The 22,252-nt window shown below is 41.7% G+C and overlaps 1 protein-coding gene across 2 annotated transcripts in view; it reads right to left on the bottom strand.

Annotated features, from left to right (window-relative positions):
* Positions 1-20,750, bottom strand: part of ELMO1 (engulfment and cell motility 1) — a 514,761-nt gene extending 494,011 nt beyond the window's left edge. For both annotated transcript variants that reach the window (XM_049781864.1, XM_049781865.1), the window contains exon 1: positions 20,604-20,750. In XM_049781864.1, coding sequence (XP_049637821.1) covers positions 20,604-20,681 — 78 coding nt within the window. In that variant the 5' untranslated portion in view covers positions 20,682-20,750. The remainder of the gene's footprint in view (positions 1-20,603) is intronic.
* Positions 20,751-22,252: the final 1,502 nt, after the last annotated feature.

Raw genomic sequence — 22,252 nt, 5'->3', positions numbered from 1 at the left:
AAAATGAACATAGGGCGGGTATAACTATTAAAATATATACAAAACATAAAAGCCTCTAAAAGGGGCTCAAGTTCCAACCTCCTTGACCTCAGAGCATATCATGTCTTTTGCCACACAGCTCTTGCCATTCCCACTTGGTGTCCTTGGTGTGACAAATGGAACAAGAGGCATTGCAAAATTGTTCCTGTGAAGGACACAGAATTCTTCCCCAGCAATGGTCCTGACAAATGCCAATCACACAGCAATTTGGTCCACATGTTACCATGTGCTCCTCTTAACCAACCCGGAACAACATTTCTAGTACAAGGGCTTGAAGCCCTGCCGAAGTCCCCAACTACGCTAACATAGCCCCACAGGAGCTCTTCCCTGATGAGCTCTTCCTTAGCTCATCCATTGCCACGTATTCAACAGAACAAGGGCCTGCAGTCGGGAACCCCGTCGGGAACCAGAGGGAATCTGCCATTGTAGAGGAGTGGAAAAATGGCTGAGTACTGATGATGTATCAAGCTGGTCTTTAGGATACAATTAAAACTGAGATTGGCTTAGTATAATCACAGATGACAGGAATTCCAGGTAACTGCTAGAACTTGTCCATTGTGTCTGACTTCAGCTGTGAGTTAAGGGGCCAGTATGTTCTCAAAACCAGACAATCATAGACCTACCAGAACAAAACGTTCTCTGCAAGATGAAAGAGTTGTACTTCTGGCTGCCAGAATCCTATCCAGGCTCCCATTGATTCTTGAAGACTTGTCATTGGGAGTTTCCTAACCCCACAAACACTCTTCTTAAACACTCAAAATGAAAATCTAAAGCCCTTATTCAATGTTAAAATTACATTGAAACAGCATACCAGGGCCAAAGAGTACTGCTCTGGAAGTAGAAATAAGGCATCTAAAATAATTGCTCCTAAATGAGACTTCTCTATGGGGTTCTCACAGGAGTTACTTAGATTTTAATTCAGGCAGCTCTGATTCATAGAGCCAGCATCAAGTCTCAATATATGGAATTCTATGGAATCCTATTATATCTCGAATATTCTGAAGCTGAATAGATGAAAAGAGTAAAGACCATAAAGAACAAAGACTGGAGATTTGATAAAGGTAAAAGAAAAATTCTAAATGAAGAAAATGGAATCATGGTTAAATGAAGACCACCCATCCATAAAGCAGCCTTAACAGTTAAATTGAGAATTATGCCATGGTGGGTCATTTCCTGTGCTTAGCCCCCTCACTTCCTCTCTTAAATCACTGAAACATTATTCTGTACCACCCAAAATAAATCTAGGAAGCTCTTACAATGAGCATCTTCTTTATCCTTTACTGTACTTCCACTATCTTCTTATTCATACCTTTCTAAAGTTTCCTTGCTAGTTTTAAATTCATTCATTACTACTGACCGTCACTTCAATAAAATCGAAGGTATCTTTCATACCTTTCTGTTTCCCCCAGATGCGTATATCTCCAAATTTCTGTCATTGTAGCTTCTGCTTCTGTTACTCTAATTGGTTACTCCTTAATTCACAACGACTATCCTAAATCTATAGCTCTGATCCCAGTTTTGTAATCTGACAGTTTTTAGATATGGTCATTTACCTCTCCTTTATGCATCTTATTAAATACAAAAATGCTGCTATTGGGCCCGGAGAGATAGCACAGCGGCGTTTGCCTTGCAAGCAGCCGATCCAGGACCTAAGGTGGTTGGTTCGAATCCCGGTGTCCCATATGGTCCCCCGTGCCTGCCAGGAGCTATTTCTGAGCAGACAGCCAGGAGTAACCCCTGAGCACCGCCGGGTGTGGCCCAAAAACCAAAAACCAAAAACCAAAAAACAGCTGCTATTATTATCATTATTATTATTATTATTATTATTATTAGTAGTAGTAGTAGTAGTAGTAGTAGTAGTAGTAGTAGTAATAGTAGTAGTAGTAGTAGCCCCCCATCAATTGCCTCACAAAAAAACACTATGTGGTCCATAGTTCCCCTCACTCCACTATTGCTCTAGCTGGGAGCATTGTTCATCTATTCCCTTTCCTGTTTCCAGGTTGTGTGGCATTGTCTTCCGCTCTATCCTCATCTCTCTAACTCCTCTTGTAACTATCCTTCTGAATTCCTAGCACACCTCATTCTAACTCAGATTAATTTTCCCTGATTTCACTGCCCTTAATTCTGCTGTTCCAGCTTCCAGCACTTTTCCAAAGTAACAGTTCCATCAGTTCCCAATAAACTTTCCAGTCAAATGTTTGACAGGCTTATCACGTTCAGATTCTCATCTATTTGTTCCTACCTTTATCTTGAGTAGTTTGAGCATTTCTAGAGAACTTCTTGCTTTCTCCGTTTTTTACTCTACCCATTGTTATGCACATTTCTAAGGCATGGAAATCACTTCTTCCTCCATAAACTCTATGTTTTATCCTTCTAAACTATACCACCTCATTTTTAATGTCATTGAGATTTCAGTAACTGAAATATGCAATTCAGTCTCCAGTTTCTTATTTGCCAGTCACCATATTTACAATAATTCAACAAAGGTTTTCTCCACAAATTACGCTCAGGATATTCACTTGTTCCACAGACTCTAATGACCATTCTCTACATGAATATGCCCCTGGGCATGCCATCCAAGGCCTTCCACAAATTGGTTTCAAGCGAACATTGTTTTTGCTTTTGTGTGTGTGTGTGTGTGTGTGTGTGTGTGTGTGTGTGTGTGTGTGTGTGTCACACCTGAGGTGCTCAAGTATCACTCCTTTGAGGCTCAGAAGACTAGGTGGGTGCCAGAAATGGAACCCAGGTCGAATTCCTGCAAGACAAGTGCTTTACCTACTTTACTATCTTTCCAGGCCCAGAATCAAATTTCTTATTAAAATCGTATATAGTTCCTATTTCCGAATTAGTTGGTAATCCCCTTTAAAAATTCCCAATACTTCCAAGTTCTATTTGCTTTGTTTCAGTGTCCCCCTCCTTCCTTCTGTTCTACTTCAAATACTGAGTCCCTGGCTGCCATTCTACCCATGTCAAAGCCACCTGTAAAAAGATGGTCCAGGTTTCCTCAGAGAGGCAAAGATTGCATCTCTATGCTTGCTATACTAAACAAATCACTCCTTAGACTACTTTGTCTTTTTTCTTTTTGTATTGTCTGCCTTCCTTTGCCCTGAAAATGGAGCATCTTACCTCTCTTTGTAACCAGAACCCATAGTACCAGACCTACAGTCCAGAATTCCAACGTATAAATAGAGCTAAGAGGAAAGTCAATTCATTTCTTATGAAAACAAAATCTTTTTTTTTTTTTTTTTTTGGTTTTTGGGCCACACCCGGCAGTGCTCAGGGGTTACTCCTGGCTGTCTGCTCAGAAATAGCTCCTGGCAGGCATGGGGGACCATATGGGACACTGGGATTTGAACCAACCACCTTTGGTCCTGGATCGGCTGCTTGCAAGGCAAACACCGCTGTGCTATCTCTCCGGGCCCTGAAAACAAAATCTTAAAGTGAACATTAAAACTTAAAGAACATATGTTTAAAAGAAATATTAACTGTCCTTTAAACACACACACACACACACACACACACACACATACACACACACAATTTAGATACCAGAGATGTACGGAAGTTAGGCACTTGTCCTTGCAATCTAGTTGAGGCTATTTAGATCCGACTAAGACACAACAAATATACAAACTATAGAGCAATCAGGCCTGATAAAGAAACTTCCTAGAAGTTATGCAGAAAAGAGATAGTAGACTCAAACAAGAATTTAACTAAACATTTTCTTATTTGGGGGCATCACCCAGTAGTACTTAGAGTATACTCCTGGCTCTGAGAGTCACCCTCAATGGTGCTAGAGGGACCCCAAAGTACCAGGGATCGAACCCATCCTCTCAATGCAATTTCTGCTCTTGGTTCTTGAAGCTACCTCCCTGGCTTTAACCTAAGTACTCAATTAATTCTGCATGGTCTGCACAGTTTCTTCACAGAAACTTTGTCACTAAATATATATTGGATCAATATCAGTTACAAAAATAAATTAATCAGTACACAAAAATTTTCCAAAAATGTAATCTTTCATTGTCTGGAGGCCAGAAGTCTGAGATATGGATAACTGGGATGACATCAAGGGGTGGGCAGCTGCGCCCCTGCCATCTGCAGGAGAAGCTTCCTGTTTCTCCAGCCTCTGAGAGGCCCTGACATTGCCCATTTCTGTGGCTGGCCCACTGCAGGCTTTAAGCTCTTCACCATAATTCTGTTCACATTCCTCTCCTTGATGTCTGAGCATTCTCTCCCAGCCTCTCTCTGACAAGGACATTCACAATTGCATTTCAGAGCCAATCAGACAACTCAGGTCACCTCTCCACCTCAGACTCCTTTACTGAATGAATTTTATCAGTAAGGATCCTTATTTTGCCATCTAGTACCATGATATTCACAGGTGCAGAGATTAGGAGATGGAGATTCTGCTGGGCTGAGGACATTCTGCCAAATACCAGTCACCAATCATACACTCTATATGGAAATGGGTTTCGGAGACAAACTCAAGGAAAACTGCAACAGAACAATTTTTCTTCCTCTGATTTTGTATTTTGATTTGGTGTTGGGAAGTGGGACATGCCTGATGATACTCAGGGGACCACGAGAGTTAAGCCCAGTTCTACTTGCAAAGTATGTGCTCCATTGGAGAGTTACTCCTCCAGTTCTAAAACAGAACCGTAAAAGAGTTGTATGAAATGGGAATGTATGGGGAGGCGCACAGGGAAATAACTCAAAACGGGCACCTGCTTTGCACTGGGAGCTAGCTCCAGGTCTGATCCAGGGCACTATGAGCAATGGAGCACTCCTTCCTATAAAAATGAGTGTTCTCTACTTCTCATCAGATAAAGTCATTACCGAATAATTGATGTGCTCTCTCTCTTTCTCCCTCTTCCTCCTTTCCTTCCTCCATCTTCTCTCTCCTTCCTTTCCTCCTTCCCTCTCTCTCCCTTTCCTCTCTCCCTCCCTCCTTCCCATCCTCCCACTCTCCCTCCCTCCTGCTGTCCTTTGCTCCCTCCCAGGTCTGGACTCATACTTCCAATAATCTTCTGCATTCACTCACAGACACCCTGCTACCCTTCAATCTGAACACTTTCATCTTCTTCCCACTGAACAGATTCTTCAGTTCCTCCTTTCTATCTCTCAGAAAACTGTTGCTCAGGCTCTCAGCAGAGACATGGTTACAGCATACATAGTGAATCCTAGGAAGAAATATTCCTGAATCCCAAGCCATCATCTCAGGAGGAAGTGGATCCCTCCCAAGAAATCCTCCCAAGCATTGCTCTCTTAACAGTAGTCTCTACTTATAATATCTTTCTGCCAGTGGCATGGCTCCAAGCTGGAAGACATACCCACTCCAAGTGGTCACCGATAAGTCCTCAAGGCTATGGCTAGACTTACTTCTGCCTTGCATCACCCATCACTATGATCTCATTGTAAACAACTGCGGATTGTAGCCAACAGTTATCAAAGCATCTGCATTCACTTTGGTCCCAAACTCATCTGACACAGGGATCACTCAGAAAAGAAAATGTGGCTTTCATGAAAAACTTTTCTTCTCAAATGTTTTATTTCGTTTTTGTGTCTTTCCACTGGTGCTCAGGGCTTACTTCTGAATCCGCTCTCAGAGGTCACTTCTGGTAGTGCTCAGGTGATGAACAGGTGCCAAGAACAGAGCTCAGGTCAACCAGCTGAAAGGCAAGTGAGCTACTCAACTTGCCCCTTTTTTCAAATGTTTCTATGACCTGGTTAAAAAAATACCTAAGAGCTTAAACATAGTGGGTGGGCTCTTAAATGCTGAGGTTTTATCTACAATGATCTTCACTTCACTCTCTTTTGTGAATAACTTGTCCAGATTGGACCTCAACTTCTTCATTCTTGGCTTTGCATTCCTAGGCTTGCTCCTGGTCTGCTAAAAGCTTTCATGGGCTCTTCTCAAAATAAAGCAGTATCTCTATGTACCTCCAAAATTAATTGAGATATCCTATGTAAAAACCCTTGAAACAGCACCAGATTTACAATAAGATATTGGATGAATATACTATGAATAGGTTTTTCTTTGTATCATATCCTGTTTGGATCATTTGCAGGCACTTTTAAAGAAGTGCTTAAAGAAATTAAGTATATAAATGAATATCCAACTTCTTGTTCTTCCTGTTTGAATTGGCACATATCCTACATTGCCACTGGTGTACTTATCACCCTGTTTCTTTTTCTTTAACTCACTTTCTCTTGATGACTAAATAAGACTTGCCTGGAGGCAAACGCTGCCTCTGAGATACCTGTCATCTCCCAGGTGAGTGGCCACTGAGATTCTCATATTCATCTAATCAATGGGTATGGTTTGATTAAGAATATATCCTTTTCTGACTTCTTTCCTCTGGACTCATTCAAATGCCACTTCAGCTTTGGCAAGTGGCTAAAGATAGCACTAGAAGTAATGCCTAATCACGCTGTGTCCACCTACCCTTTTATCCAGCTATCATCTCCAGTCCTCTAATGGCAAAACTATATAGTCTACTTAAGACATAATATTTTTGGTTCTGGCCTATTCACAATCTTTTCTCTTCAGAGCTTTAAAAGAATCTGACAGATGCTTTATTCTGACACTCCAAGGCAGTATGGCACAGCACTTGGGATGACTTTGCTCTTATAGGCAGAAATTTATGAAATATATTCTGCAAGGCAGTTAGCAGTAATGCTGGCTCAGAAGTAAAAGAAACCCAATTTCCAAATGCCAAGACACCCATGAGTGGGAAAACTAGTGTGCTGACTTAAGAGAAACTGCAATGTGCAACACCCTCTCTAGTCCTGAGAGGGGGCCTAGCATTGCCACCAGCCATTTGAAGGTAGCTTTCTTCTACAGGCCATGAGCCCTGTGAGGACTTCCATGCTCCACAACCACTTGCAGTCTGGAAACTCCAACATGTTCTGGGAGCCATGTGTGCCTACTCTGTTATCCTAGCACAGCCTATAGAATCTGAAAACTGGTGACAAGACCACGCTTTCCCGAGGCAAATGCAGCTGTTTCTTAGAAAACAAGTATTTTGACAGCTGTTCCCATGGGAATCAGTGGCTCAAGATTCTCATAATTGTCAGCAATGACAAACGGCTGCAGCAACCTCTACAATCTAGTAAAACTGTGTATCACATTAATTTCAAAGACTGAAAGATGACAAGCTATGCCACTTTCTTCTTGACAAATAAGACTGCATTTTGAAAATGGTTTACTGAAAATGACTTGTTTCAAGCTTATTGAAAATAATTAAATATTAGACTTTTAGCATGGTAGGGTACTATCTTTGTGTCACAAAAATCACTGGACTAAGTACATGAGAAATGACACATAATTAGCACTCTCAGTGGTTTAAAAACAAGAGACACTACTCAACTGTAAGAAAAAATAAAATCATGCAATTTGCTGCTATATAGAGGGAACTGGACACTATCATGCTGTGTGAAGTCAGCCAGAGGAGAGGGACAGATACAAATGAGCTCTCTCATATGTGGAATACACAGAAACCTAGTACAGGAATAACAAATGAATGGTCAAAGGCAGCAAAACCTGCCGAATGGTCTGCAGAAATGATGTCACCAGGTCAGAGGGATAAAAGAACAAGGGAAGCCTTGAATGTGGCGGAAGCAGGTTAAATTATTATCCTTTATTACTGTTATTATTATCTTATATTATTATATTATCCTATATTATTATCCTTTAGTTCTAAAGAATTGGTGGGGATGTGGAGAGAGCACCCTCGTATCCTGTCATAGTTGGTTATTGTAACCTGGTGCAGACATCACAGAGATGCCTCAAAAATTAAAAAGAGAAAAACTACACTATGCAGCAATTCCACTTGTGAGGATAAACCTGAAACATGCAAAAATACTAGTCCCAAGAGTCATATAACCTGCATGTTGGCTACAGCATCGTTTACGACAGCCAAGAACTGGAAACAAAATACCTGCCTAGTAGATAAAGAAGTGTATGCATGTACAAGTATACACACAAGAAAATGCTATTAAACTACAGAAAAAGATTAAATCCTGCTTAAGCAGTAAAACAGCAGGTAGGGACCCAGGTAGCATAAATACCTAGTGACTATATCTGTTAGATAGAGATGTATCATAGAGTAAGTCACCTAGTGGGGTAAATGTATGAACTAAATCATGCAAAGATTAATTTTTTACCATCAGATTCAACCTAAGGCTGTGATGCTGGGGATCAAAACTGGGTTGGTCCTAGGTCAGCTGTGCTCAAGACAAACACCCTACCACTGTGGTATTGCTTGGATTCCTGTCACCAATTTGCCATCAAATTAATCTCCTTCTGCATCATGATAATGCAATTAATTTTTTTTCTATTTCCCTATCACAATGCTATGGGCAGCATGACAGTTTCTGCCTGGGTTACCCTAAATAATATCTAGTATTTTTTATTTATGTTCACCTTTTACAAATCAATCGTCAGTGACCTTCTAAAAGCAGGTAACATATTGCTGCCCTGCTGAGATACCTTCCTTATCTCATGGCTTTCGATGGAGGATTAAGTCCAGGTTTCTCACAGCTCCCTCATCCAAACAGGCATATGTATCGGCCCTGTCTACTTTCACCGTGGAATCTATCTCCAGTTCTAGAAGGGTATGGGCAGCAGCAGGCATGTTCAGTAACTTCTTCTCTACTATTCATTCCATCCGGATAAAAGGAAAATTAGGCATAGGCTAAAACTACTGGGTAGTAGAGAGGGTGAAAAGCATTCTTAGCTGTGCTTGAGGAACCAGTAGGACAGTAGGTAAGGTGCTTCCAATCTCAGAACCTATCTTTCCCTTCCCTTGCTTCCCTTCCATTTCCTTCCCTTGTTTTCTGTTCCACTCCCCCTTCTCTTCTCTCCTTTTCCTTTTCCCTTCCTCTTCCCTTCTTCCTCTTTCTCACCAGGCCAGGTGGTTCTCAGGATTTACTTCTGGCTCTATGCTTAGATATTAACTCCTGGTGGGAATCCAGGAACCAGATGGGGTGTTAGCAATCGTCTTGGTTGGCCATCGAACCATGCAAGACAAGCACCCAAACACCTATGTTCTCTCTCCAGCCAAGTTTGATAATTTTTTCTTTAAAAATTACTACTACCAGGCCCGAAGAAATAGCACAACGGCGTTTGCCTTGCAAGCAGCCAATCCAGGACCAAAGGTGGATGGTTCGAATCCCGGTGTCCCATATGGTCCCCCGTGCCTGCCAGGAGCTATTTCTGAGAAGACAGCCAGGAGTAACCCCTGAGCACCGCCAGGTGTGGCCCAAAAAACAAAAAAAGAAAAAAGAAAAAAAATTACTATTACCATCACTACTACTATTTCTATGTATTTTTTTTAACTCCTCTTCAATCATTATCTCAGAGTAATATAAATTCTTTAAAGAGTCTAAACATCTTCTCTTTCCTAACATGAGGTGAAGATCTTTGCTTCATTGTTGTTTCTTTGCTTTCTGGCCATACCAAGTAGTGCTCAGGGCTTTCTCCTGGCTCTGCTCAAGGATCATTACTGGAAATACTTAAGGAGACTCCAGGGATGGCAAGGATTGAACACAGGTCAGCTGCATGCAGAGTTCATAGCAGAGCACATGTCTTACATGTGTGGGGTCCTGGGGTTCAGTCCCCAATACTGAAGAAAGGATGTGCATACGCAAAAGGAAGTAAATGGCTAAATGAGCACTCTATAGGGCCTACAGAGTAAGGCTAAAGGAAGCCATGGTGAGGACAAGCCAGGCTAGGAGCCCTAAACACTGCAGCAGAGAAAACTGGATCTGATATAAAAGGCAATGGGACCAAATCAAACTGCGCAAATGGATAAAAGGAGGAGAAAAAGGGTGACGTAGGAGCCAGCCAGGGAGACAAACCAGAGCAGGAGTCATGAGGAAAGACAAGGAAAGAAAGGGGGCAAACAGAATCAGAGGACATTTGGAACAACCATCTGGGAGGGGGGAATAGGAAAAGTAGCTTCTACTTTCCAGGGGCTGCTGAAGATTGGGGGGATGGTAGTCACTCACAGTGGTGCTGCCCCACTGTCTGAGAGGACCAGTTACTGAGTCTTTGAAATCTAGGAAGAAAGAGCACAGAGACTCAGAGCTCCTAAACACTAAGCTTTAATATCAATATGCTCAGTCACAAATCATTTGCTGACCCAAACGGCAGATGAAGTACACAGTGTCATGTGCACAGAAGGTTCGGCCTTCTATGCTTACACTGAGATACATGCATGGGGTTGGGGGTGGGAGTGCAATGCCACCATAGAAAACCATATACCACCAGAGCCTATCCAGAAAGCAAAGTCAAATTTGTAGTTTATTCTCAAAAGGAGAAAAAACCCATAGATGAGTGAGACCATTCTGAGTCTTTCTCTCTCTCTGACTAATTTCACTCAGCAAGATAGATTCCGTGTACATCCATGTACAGGAAAATTTCATGACTTCATCTCTCCTGACAGCTGCATAATATTCCATTGTGTATATGTACCACAGTTTCTTTAGCCATTCGTCTGTTGAAGGGCATTTTGGTTGTTTCCAGAGTCTTGCTACGGTAAATAGTGCTGCAATGAATATAGGTGTAAGGAAGGGGTTTTTGTATTGCATTTTTGTGTTCCTAGGGTATATTCCTAGGAGTGGTATAGCTGGATTGTATGGGAGCTCGATTTCCATTTTTTGGAGGAATCTCCATATCGCTTTCCATAAAGGTTGAACTAGGCGGCATTCCCACCAGCAGTGGATAAGAGTTCCTCTCTCCACATCCCCGCCAACACTGCTCATTCTCATTCTTTGTGATGTGTGCCATTCTCTGTGGTGTGAGGTGGTATCTCATCTTTGTTTTGATTTGCATCTCTCTGATGATTAGTGATGTGGAGCATTTCTTCATGTGTCTTTTGGCCATTTGTATTTCTTCTTTCTCAAAGTGTCTGTCCATTTCTTCTCCCCATTTTTTGATGGGATTAGATGTTTTTTTCTTGTAAAGTTCTGTCAGTGCCTTGTATATTCTGGAGATTAGCCCCTTATTTGATGGGTATTGGGTGAATAGTTTCTCCCACTCAGTGGGTGGCTCTTGTATCCTGGGCACTATTTCCTTTGAGGTGCAGAAGCTTCTCAGCTTAATATATTCCCATCTGTTAATCTCTGCTTTCACTGCTTGGAGAGTGCAGTTTCCTCCTTGAAGATGCCTGTAGTCTCAATGTTTTGGGTGTTTTGCCTATGTGTTGTTCTATACATCTTATGGTTTTGGGTCTGATATCGAGGTCTTTAATCCATTTGGATTTTACCTTCGTACATGATGTTAACTGGGGGTCTAAGTTCAATTTTTGCAAGTGGATAGCCAGTTGTGCCAACACCACTTGTTGAAGAAGCTTTCCCTGCTCCATTTAGGATTTCCTGCTCCTTTATCAAAAATTAGGTGATTGTATGTCTGGGGAACATCTTCTGAGTATTCAAGCCTATTCCACTGATCTGAGGGCCTGTCCTTATTCCAATACCATGCTGTTTTGATAACTATTGCTTTGGAGTAAAGTTTACAGTTGGGGAAAGTAATTCCTCCCATATTCTTTTTCACAATGATTGCTTTAGCTATTCTAGGGTCTTTATTGTTCCAAACAAATTTCAGAAGTGCCTGATCCACTTCTTTGAAGAATGTCACGGGTATCTTTAGAGGGATAGCATAAAATCTGTACAATGCCTTGGGGAATATTGCCATTTTGATAACGTTAATCCTGCCAATCCATGAGCAGGTTATGTGCTTCCATTTCCATGTGTCCCCTCTTATTTCTTGGAGCAGAGTTTTATAGTTTTCTTTGTATAGGTCCTTCACATTTTTAGTCAAGTTGATTCCAAGATATTTGAGTTTGTGTGGCACTATTGTGAATGGGGTTGTTTTCTCAATGTCCATTTCTTCCTTATTACTATTGGTGTATAGAAAGGCCACTGATTTTTGTGTGTTAATTTTATAACCTGCCACCTTACTGTATGAGTCTATTGTTTCTAGAAGTTTTTTGGTAGAGTTTGCTGCACTGGGGAATCAGGGAAAGAAATAAGCCATGCAATGAATCATGCTGGAATCTGAACACTAGAAAGCTCAAAAACTGTGGCTACTTCCTTCAAACAAAATCTTTCCTGAATCCTGCAAAAACTGAAACTGGCTAATGGCAGAAGCACCCACTCTACTGAACTCCCATAGAAAGAAAGGGCCTAAGGGGCCTGCAAGTTACTCACCTCCCCATTTCATTTTTTCCAAGCCAGTGCCTATACAAGAACCTGCAAACTCCTGTGCACTTGAGGCTCATGAAGCAAGTTCTAGGATCAGCATCTGGAGGATGATCTAGATTGCCCTCTCTTAAGCATATGTGTCTCCAAGCACACAAGGGATGACTGTGTGCCCTTAAAACCATAAATTATTCATTGAAGCATCCCTCCTCAGCATGCAATAGTTTTTGAAAGTGGACACAATCATGTGCTTCTATTCTACAGGCAAGTGGAGGTTTAAACAGGGTATGAGTTATTGAACAGAGATGATCTGGTATCACTTAGCAAGAGGTAGTTGTTCTATGGATATGTTACCCTCAATATATTACATAACAAAATTTCTGAGACAAAGAGTGACCAGAAAACGCATGCCAGGATTTCTGGTGCCTTTGACTGGATGTTGGGGGCTCTGGGCAGGACAGCTAGCCATAGGCCCCCTGGGCTGACCACTTAGTCCAGGGGAACAAGATCCCCCCCACACCAGGCGGGTCTTCAGGGCCACACCTGGTTAATCGGGCCCTGGGGGGAGGGGGGGAGAAATTCCTCCCTAGGCATCCAAAAACTACAGAACTGCGCGGGGTTTATTTAGAGTATGTTTTGCATATCTAGAATGTTCATTTTTTATTCTGCCCTTTCACACACCCCTACAAAGCTATTTTTTACTCCTTAACTCTCTAACCCCCCCCCAAACGTTACTAATCTACATTACTCTTTTTAACTTCAGTAGTGTACAATCCTAATCACAGACCAAAGCCGTGCATTGTGTGTAACAACCCCAAACTGTTTCAAGTCACGTAAAATGGACACGTATTTCTTTAGAATATTTTGTATTTTTTCTCTGAGAACTATAATTCTTACTAAATGTTGTCTTATACAATGATGATTCTAACCACTTTTTATCTTCTCTTTTTGAGCTGTTTAACAAGGAATTTTGGTGAAAGAGTTCCCCACTTTAATGCTTATGATTGAACCATATCATGGGAATTGTTGGAATTGTTCCTATGGCCCCCATATGTGCCAATAACACCATGTGGCATTGCTCCTTTTTGCATAGGCACATTAAAATGGGAAAATACCATACATACAAATAAGATCCTATCTAATAGAGATTGGAACACACAAATCTTGTAGTGCAAGGGGACCTTACACCCTGAACATTGACCTGGCACAGACCTCAGAAGAAAGGGCATTTTCCATTCACCCCTGAACCAGGGAAGCCATCCACGAAACATCCAGGCTTGTCTATAACATCACCTGGAAGTAATCCTCTACCATGGAAGACCCTACACTGCTCAGACATTGACCTGCTCAAAAGAGACTTCCCTTAACACTGAGAAGACTTAACAACGACAACGACCTGCTTACAGGACAGGGCTCCCTGCATTGCCCTTTGATTGTGAGGTGAAACGAGAGGACGCTCCACATCCTGACTTCAATGTAGGATATGCAGATTCCAGGATCTTTAATACAGAAACATGATACCAACAACAGAGACTGTGTGAAAAATAAAAGTGTGTTGGCACTACAGACAATGTCTTGGATTGGACGATCTAGCTTGCCTGGAGCTTAGAGAGTTGGTCTTGTGCCAGGAAACTTCAGGGGTCGGGTCTCTTTGTATTTAGGCCAAGGTTATTTATTTCCATGTCCCTCATATTTTGATGGGCCTATGCAAACAACAATTGCCACTCTAACACCGTTTTTACTGTGCTCCTTTGACTCTAATCCTTAAAAAAAAAAACACTTAAAATTTGAGGTTAACTTAAGCTAATATGCATGTACATGGAAATGTAAAAAAATACTATGCCTCTAATGTTTAAGGAGTTATGTAAGTTTTATGGCCTTACATTGCCTTGTATGCTGTTAAGAAATATTATAATGTGTTACAATCTGGGGACTTGAGGGACAAAGTAATTGTACATGGATTCTGTCTTATTTATCTTAATGTTCTTTGGTTCTTTGGCTGAAATTTCAAAGTTAAGATATCAGCAAGGGGACTTCTGAGAATTATGTTATGGGTGATTGTCCTTCCACTGTAACTTTACCTTGTCCTCTTTCTTTGCATCCTTGTTCTCATAATTAAGAAAATTAAGAAAATTAAGAAAAATGAAAGACATTCTTGCAATAATAAATTTCAGACACAAAAGAGAAAAGAGCTGGAAGTTCCAGCTCACCTCAGGAAGCTCACCACAAAGAGTGATGAGTTTAGTTAGAGAAATAACTACATTTTGAACTGTCCTAATATTGAGAATGTATGAGGGAAATGCAGAGCCTGTTTAGAGTACAGGCGGGGGTCGGGTGGGGAGGAGGGAGATTTGGGACATGGGTGATGGGAATGTTGCACTGGTGATGGGTGGTGTTCCTTTTATTACTGAAATCCAAACACAATCATGTATGTAATCAAGGTGTTTAAATAAAAAAAAATTAAAAAAGGGGGGAGGGGCCCGGAGAGATAGCACAGCGGCATTTGCCTCGCAAGCAGCTGATCCAGGACCAAAGGTGGTTGGTTCGAATCCCGGTGTCCCATATGGTCCCCCGTGCCTGCCAGGAGCTATTTCTGAGCAGACAGCCAGGAGTAACCCTGAGCAACCCCGGGTGTGGCTCAAAAAACCAAAAAAAAAAAAAAAAAAAAAAAGAGTGACCAGAAAAATTTAAGTTCAAAGTGGCCAGAAAAACATAAGAGATGAACTCAAATTTTAATTTAAGTTTAGTTAATTGGTTTTGGAGCCATATCAGCACCGTTTAGGGGCTATTCCTGGCTCTATGTTTAGGAGTGACCACTGGTGGTGCTTGGAGGAGATCATAAGTGGTGCCAAGGATTGCAAGTGGTGTCAGTGGGATACAAAGCAAGTGCTATATCTCTGAGGGCTCTTAAATTTAAACATTTTTTAGGCTAGCAAATGTCTAAGATGGTTAAATGCTTAGGAACCTCTGGATAGATAGTTTGTGGCTGGATAGATAGTTGAATGTGTATGGTGCTTATCTTGCATGCGTTGACCCAGGTTCAATCCCAGGCATGCCAATTGATTCGCCAAGCCTCATCAAATATTGTGAACCTTGAGCACAAATGGAGAAAGAAAGGAAGGGAGGGAAGGAGGGAGGGAGGGAGGGAGGGAGGGAGGGAGGGAAGGAGGGAAGGAGAAGCCTCAGGATTAGATTTGCTGACAGGATGGATGGAGTATGCCTTGGAATCTAGCCCAGAAGAAAGTTTACTGATCTGTTCAACTGGCACCCTCAGCTATGCCATTAACCCTTTCAATAAATGTACTTCCCTATTTTCTTCCTCCATGAAAATTATTTCCTTGCAGACAATGTGGAATGACTGAAGGCACCCTCCTCCTGCCTACCAGTACTTCCAAAAATCCAGCAGCAGCAAAACCATGCCAACAGATATTGTCACCATGCCTGCATTTGGCCAGCTTCATAGATTCTCTGTTTCAAAAGAGATGTAAACCAAGACACACACACGCAAGCACACACACACACACACACACACACACACACACACACACACACACACACACACACACAAAACTTCTGACAACCCTGAGAGGAGAGGGCAAGCCAAGTCCCCATCTAGTCAAAGCTATGCCTGTTGCACTCATCACCCAAAATCACCAATTCACCAATGATCCAGCTTCACCACTCTTGTAGAGCTCTCTACAGAAACGCAATCTGACCAAAACTTCAGGTATGCCATTATTTGGGCTGATATCATCAGTACTTTATGAATTGGGTACAGCATCCCCCTCCTACCTTCTTGTACTTCCAGAAGCCCTGGTAGCCAAAAACACAACCCAAAAAATCCACACTGTCAGAAACAGTGCTTGGAATTTCTGGACCACATGGCTACATAAAAATTCCAATATTTTTAATACTGGAATTCCCCCAGGAACACACTAATTTAAATACCAATGTGTCTCTGAAGCCACATAATGTTCAGAAACAAAAAAAAAGTATCAGAATGATCATCTAGCAATAAGAGCTTACTAAACCTCTGACAATGACTTAATGACTTCATTGTGAAATAAAACAATTTTCACAAGTGTGCCTGTTGCTGGATTGTTTTTTCTTTTTTCTTCTTTATTAATAATTTTGCTTGCACTTACCTGGAACAAAAGTATTGTGATCATCGATGTGATACGCAGTTGTTAAATAACTTTATATCTTAAAATTAAGGGGAAAAAACAACTTGGGGCCAAAAAGTACAGTAGGTAATGCATTTGACTTGCTTTTGGTGGATGAACAGGTTCAATGCCCTCAAGCATTGCCAGGAGTGATTCCCTAAGCCTAAAGCCACTCTGTACGGCCCTCAAAATCAAAAAAATTAGAAATATACAACTTAAATATGCAGCAACTCCCAGGCTTATTGCTGTTTCTCAAGTTGGGAAGCCTCTGCATGGAACTTAGGAAATCCACCCTCACCCCAAATATGAATAAGGACCCAGCAGAGAACAAAAACCCAGACTCAAATTTTTGCAGCTGGTGGGGAATATGGATTTTCCAGGATCTCTCGAGGGGACTGCTGATCAGTCAATGCTGAGGACCACTGTAAGACTGAGCACTGAACTTAATCAGTGGGAAAAGATTAGAAGCTTAAGGAGGGAACAGAGTAGTAATGACTTATTGGTTTCTTGGAAATGCCATTCAGTGAAAGAGCAGCCATTCCAGTTCAATGGGAGCAAAGGGCTTTCTAAACAAAGGGAATCTGCAGCAGGCTGGTGCTGTGATCCTTAACCAAGCACAAGGGAAACTTAGAGATATCCCAAGTTTAGCACTATTAGTCAAGTCCTATTGTCAGAACAAATGAAGCTATGCTCTGGCTCCATGAAGAAATATGGGCACCTGCAACACCAGGAGTTTCATTCCATCTCCTATGTCTGCAGGGCACAAAGGTCTGGGTTTGGAACCTGGTATATAGGAAAACTGACACTTTGTTCTTGAAATGTTCAGAATAAGGAAGGCCTGGTTGTGCTCTGGTCTGCCAGTGACTAGCAAATCATCTACCTCTTGAATACAACATTGAGACCAGGCAACAGCCAATACTTCTTAATATAATGTGCTAAGAAATATACAGCATCATTTCTTTGACATTTCTACCAAAATGCAAATTCTAAACTCAATTTAGAGTAAATGAATAGACAATCTACCAAATAGCTATCCTGTCGTTACAAAACTATTAAGGTCACAAATAAAACAAACTACAGATGATGAAACCAGAGAAACACAACAATAAACAGAAAAATTATCCTGAAAAGTTATCAGTTTCTGGGGAAAATATTTACAAAAGATTAACAGAGGTCACTAATGATTTCTGAATATGGACAACAATCTTTGAACTACATGATAGCATAACTAATGTTCAAGTTTCTATCTCTAAGTAGCAGATATATTTTGATCTTTTAAAATACATGCTAAGGGACAAGAGCAATAGTACAGTTGGTAAGGTAGTTGCCTTTCTCACAGACAACCCAGGTTCAATCCCTGGCATCTCATCCCTGCCCTGAACCAACTAGGAGTGATCCATGAATACAGAGCCAGGAATAACCCTTGAGCACTGCTGGATCTGGCATCCATCCACCCCCAAATAAAATCTAATTATATACATGCAAAGGATCATGAGTGTACAGCAAGAAGGGTGCTTGCCTTTAAAGTAGCCAACCCAGGATTAATCCACGGCATCCTATATGATCCTGCAAGCACCATCAGAGTAATTCATCAGTGCAGTTTCAGGAGAATAGTCCCTGAGCATTAAAATATAGCACAAAAACCAGAAAAGAAAATAAAAACAAGAAATAAATATGCATGCTGAATATACTTCTAAATCACCTTCCAATTTTTATAAAAATAATTCATAATAGCAACAATAAAATAATGAAGCAAAAACTAGTTATTAATAAATCTGAACAAAAGTTATACAGGACATTTTATACTATTTTTGACTTATCTTTCATTTCTGTTTGAAATTATGAAAATTAAGTTACACAGGGGCCGGGAAGGTGGCGCCTTGCAAGCGCTAGCGTAGGACGGACCGCGATTCGATCCCCCGGCGTCCCATATGGTCCCCCCAAGCCAGGGGCGATTTCTGAGCGCATAGCCAGGAGTAACCCCTGAGTGTCAAACGGGTGTGGCCCAAAAACCAAAAAAAAAAAAATTAAGTTACACTTCAAAATTATCTGGTCATTAAAAGCAAAGACCAAGAAACGGTGACGGATTAGAGAAGACTGAGAAAGTAGGCTGTGTGACAATGTGGTGGAAGCTCCTGACTGGTTTCAGACTCACTCAAAGAGCATTAGTGGAAAAATTGCTACAACCCAAATTAAGTTTGAAATTTAGTTTAGTTATATTTTATTGCTAATTTCTTCATTTGGGCAAGTATTCCACAATTAGTCCATGATGTTAACATTGAGAGAAACTGAGCAAAATGGATGTAGAAGCTGCACAATTTTTACAATTTTCTGTAAATCTAAAGCTGTTGTCTTCCCATTCCCCTGCCCAAGATTGTTTTTCAAAGATTTGAAACACACACAGCAAAGACCACACCCAAGAGATGGGCTCTACAAGTCCTCAGGAGAGTTATCTGAACTTCTCTCTTAAGGCAGAGATTCCAAAATGCCCCAGTCACAGTTGAATCAAAAGGAATCCACTACCTAAACCACTCACTGGAAATCTCTTGGAATGGCCCACTGCCTTGCTGCTGGAACAAGTGTTTAAGGAGGTCCTGACGAGGATGTAGCCACCCAGTAGTACCCCAGTTCATCATTTCTGATACCTCATTCAGCACAACCAGGCCCAGGGCATCCCATTCACTTGCAGATTTGCTGGCTCCAAAACTGGAACTATGGATTAGAGTCTAGACTCTGCCTTTTTGATGAACTCTGCGATGTAATCTAAGAGACACACTAGGAAGATAAAGCAACAAGGCAGAAGGGACCAGGGTATCAATTCAGCCCCTTGACTGCCAAGCAGATGTCACGTATGCTGATCTCTCTCAGGTTTCTGCCAAAACTAATCCTGACTACAATTAATGTAAACCAAGCAATGTCGCATGTTTCTTAAAGTAATGTTCAATTCAGAACCTCTCAATACCCTGGGAAGGAGGATCGACCCACTGTTTTACATTCCAGAATGTAGATGATCTTCCAGACTAGTTTGACCACAGAGGAAATTAACCTGGCAAAGATCAGCTGATCTGATGATGACACCGTTTTTTTTTTGACAACAACCCTGAACTTTACCCTTTCTTACATGCATCTATTTCTAAGTTTCAACGAATTCTAAGTTTACCTTTAAAATTTTCATTAATGACTAGTTTCGTTCACAGAGAACTATGTAACTCTTGCAAAGCCTTCAATTATATAATAAAATCTGAGCTGGAAAAATTAGTATAGCCCATCAGAGAACAATATTAAGAACGTAAATCAAAAGTATAGTTTCAATAGCGCAGAGGTAGGGCGTTTGCCTTGCACGTGGCTGACCTAGGATGGACATGGGTTCAAACCTCAGCATTCCATATGTTCCCTCAAGCCAGAAGCAATTTCTGAGAGCATAGCCAAGAATGACCCCTGAGTCATCACCGGGTGTGGCACTAAATAACAACAACAACAAGAACAAAGTATAGTATCCAGGGTCACTCTGGTTCCTAAAAATGCAGAATTCTAGAAGGCCATCTAGTATCCTATATTAAATCTTTACTGAATGCTCTACTAAATCCTTTAGAGTACATTAGCCATCAGCATTTTTCCCCTTAAATCATGTGCTCTAGAAAATAACAGGAAGAGTCTCCCTAAGAAGTTCCACAATCAAACTGTGACTGGGAGCTAACAAAGCACGTGTTTCTAGATGACACCACTGTAAAAATCTTCTTGACATATTTTGATGCAGTATATACGAACTGAGAATTTATCACATGCCAGACAACATTTAGACTTCTAATCAAATTGCCACTGGCTGGAAGCCAAGACTGCCCTTGGTACTATTTTCCTTAAAATGCTCTAATCTAACCAAGCACCCATACACAGGGGCTCCTGCAAAAGCAAAAGGCAAAGCGACTCCCAATGACCTTTTGCTGTTGCTTTCAGTCACATCACCTGCATGATCTGAGGTCCAGAGGGGGCAGACTAGCAGCATCTCCACTTTGTCTGTCTTTGGAGGGGACAGTCCGCTTGTCCCTCCCACCCTCACAAGCCTCCCATAGACCTTTCCAAGTCGAAAACCTCAAACCTCACTACACTGGTACTGCAGGTCCTAGCAGTCAGTCTGTGAAGTTTCTAAAGAGAAAGGAAAGTGAAGAAGTACCCACAAACCCACCACACCTGGCTCACCTGGTCGATCTCCATAAGTTTGGGGTAGGCGCCCGGCCACTCGATGGCCACCTTGACAATGTCTGCCGGGGGTGGCATGGTGACTTGGAGAGAGGTCCCCAACCAGTGGATCTGAGCTCCGCAGGCACAGAAAGCTGCACGTGTCTATACTGCATTGACAAAAAAGAGAAAGAAAAGTCACTCAGGGCAGGCAGATGCAGGCGGTCTTTGCTTCATCACTTCCTGTTTTCACTGGCGGTTTAGGTACAAGAAACGGTTCTCAACGCATTAGAGGGAGGGCGGGCTGGCAGGTCTGCGAGAAGAAGAGGACAAGGAACCCCAGCAGGTTCTCACCTGGACAGGCCAGGTGCATGTTGGCCCTTACCTGCCTGCTCCACTCCCAGCCCTGCTGGGTTCCCTCTGTCTGGAGAACAAGTACACTGTTCTGCTCTACAGCCTCCTCCGGAAGGACAGATTGCCCAGGAAGTCACATCAGGAAGCAGCATTGCTTTCTGGCCCTGTCTGTGTGCCACAAATAGAGCTCTGTGCTATGGCAACCAGCGTGTTTCAGGAAGGAGAAACAGTTCGACCACACACACACACAAACTCTCACACTCACCAGCCATGCACACAGGGCACGCTCATTCACACTGGCATGCACACACATTCAAACACACTCACAGACTGACTCAGTTCTATTGTCACCCTCTTTTGAACACACGGTTCACTCCTACTCACACTCTACACTCAGTCACACCTAGTAACCAATTCGCATGCATGCGGTCACACTCTTCACACACACTTAGGCACACAAATACACTCAGCTCATACAGACACGTCTACACTCAGTCAAAACATACAGGCTGACTCACATGCACACGGTCATGTGTTCACACACAGTTAGAAATATTGCCACTCAACCCACATATATACATTACTTACAGTCAAACACAGTCACACACACAAATATACTCACTCTACTCAGTCACACAAACTCACATGTGCAGACACACATAAATCCCCAAACCCAGAGCACACCTGTACCTTCCCAGGAAGAAAGAAAATGGGTCGGTTCGGACGACAGAGCATTCAGAACAGACCTGGAAGTCTCCTTAGAACAAACTGTGCTACTTAGAGAAAGGAAGGTAACTCGGCGCAGCATCTCACAACTTAGCCAACCATTTTTTTAGGGTAACTTTTTAAACTGAGCATTTCCTAATTCACTGGTCAAATATTCACAAAATCTAGAACTTGATTATGTGTATTCTTATATGTGTGTGTGTTTATGTGAAGAAATACCATGTTAGAAATCCCTTGCACCCCAAATCATACTCCCATGAAAAATCTGTTTACTCTTTCCTGCCGTATATCACTGTTAATAGATTTTTCTCTTTCTCTCTAGAATTGTTTCATATATAAGGGAAATGCAGAAATGAACTACATTTTACCTTCCTTTTATAAAAAGCAGCATATTTTTAATTTTTCTACATCTACTCCTGGTCCTGAGCAATGATATAATGGGGAGGGCACTTGCCCTGCATTTGCCCAACTGGGTTTAATCTCAGATACCATATATGTTTCCTGAGCACCATCAGGAGTGATGCCTGATCTGTGATACAAAACCAAATTACACATATGCAGTTTCAATTTTCAACAAATTAGCAAGTGAA

Source organism: Suncus etruscus, chromosome 10, assembly GCF_024139225.1.
Source record: "Suncus etruscus isolate mSunEtr1 chromosome 10, mSunEtr1.pri.cur, whole genome shotgun sequence".
NCBI lineage: Eukaryota > Metazoa > Chordata > Mammalia > Eulipotyphla > Soricidae > Suncus > Suncus etruscus.
The sequence above is the reverse complement of the archived record's forward strand: the minus strand, read 5'-3'. Positions and strand labels throughout refer to the sequence as shown.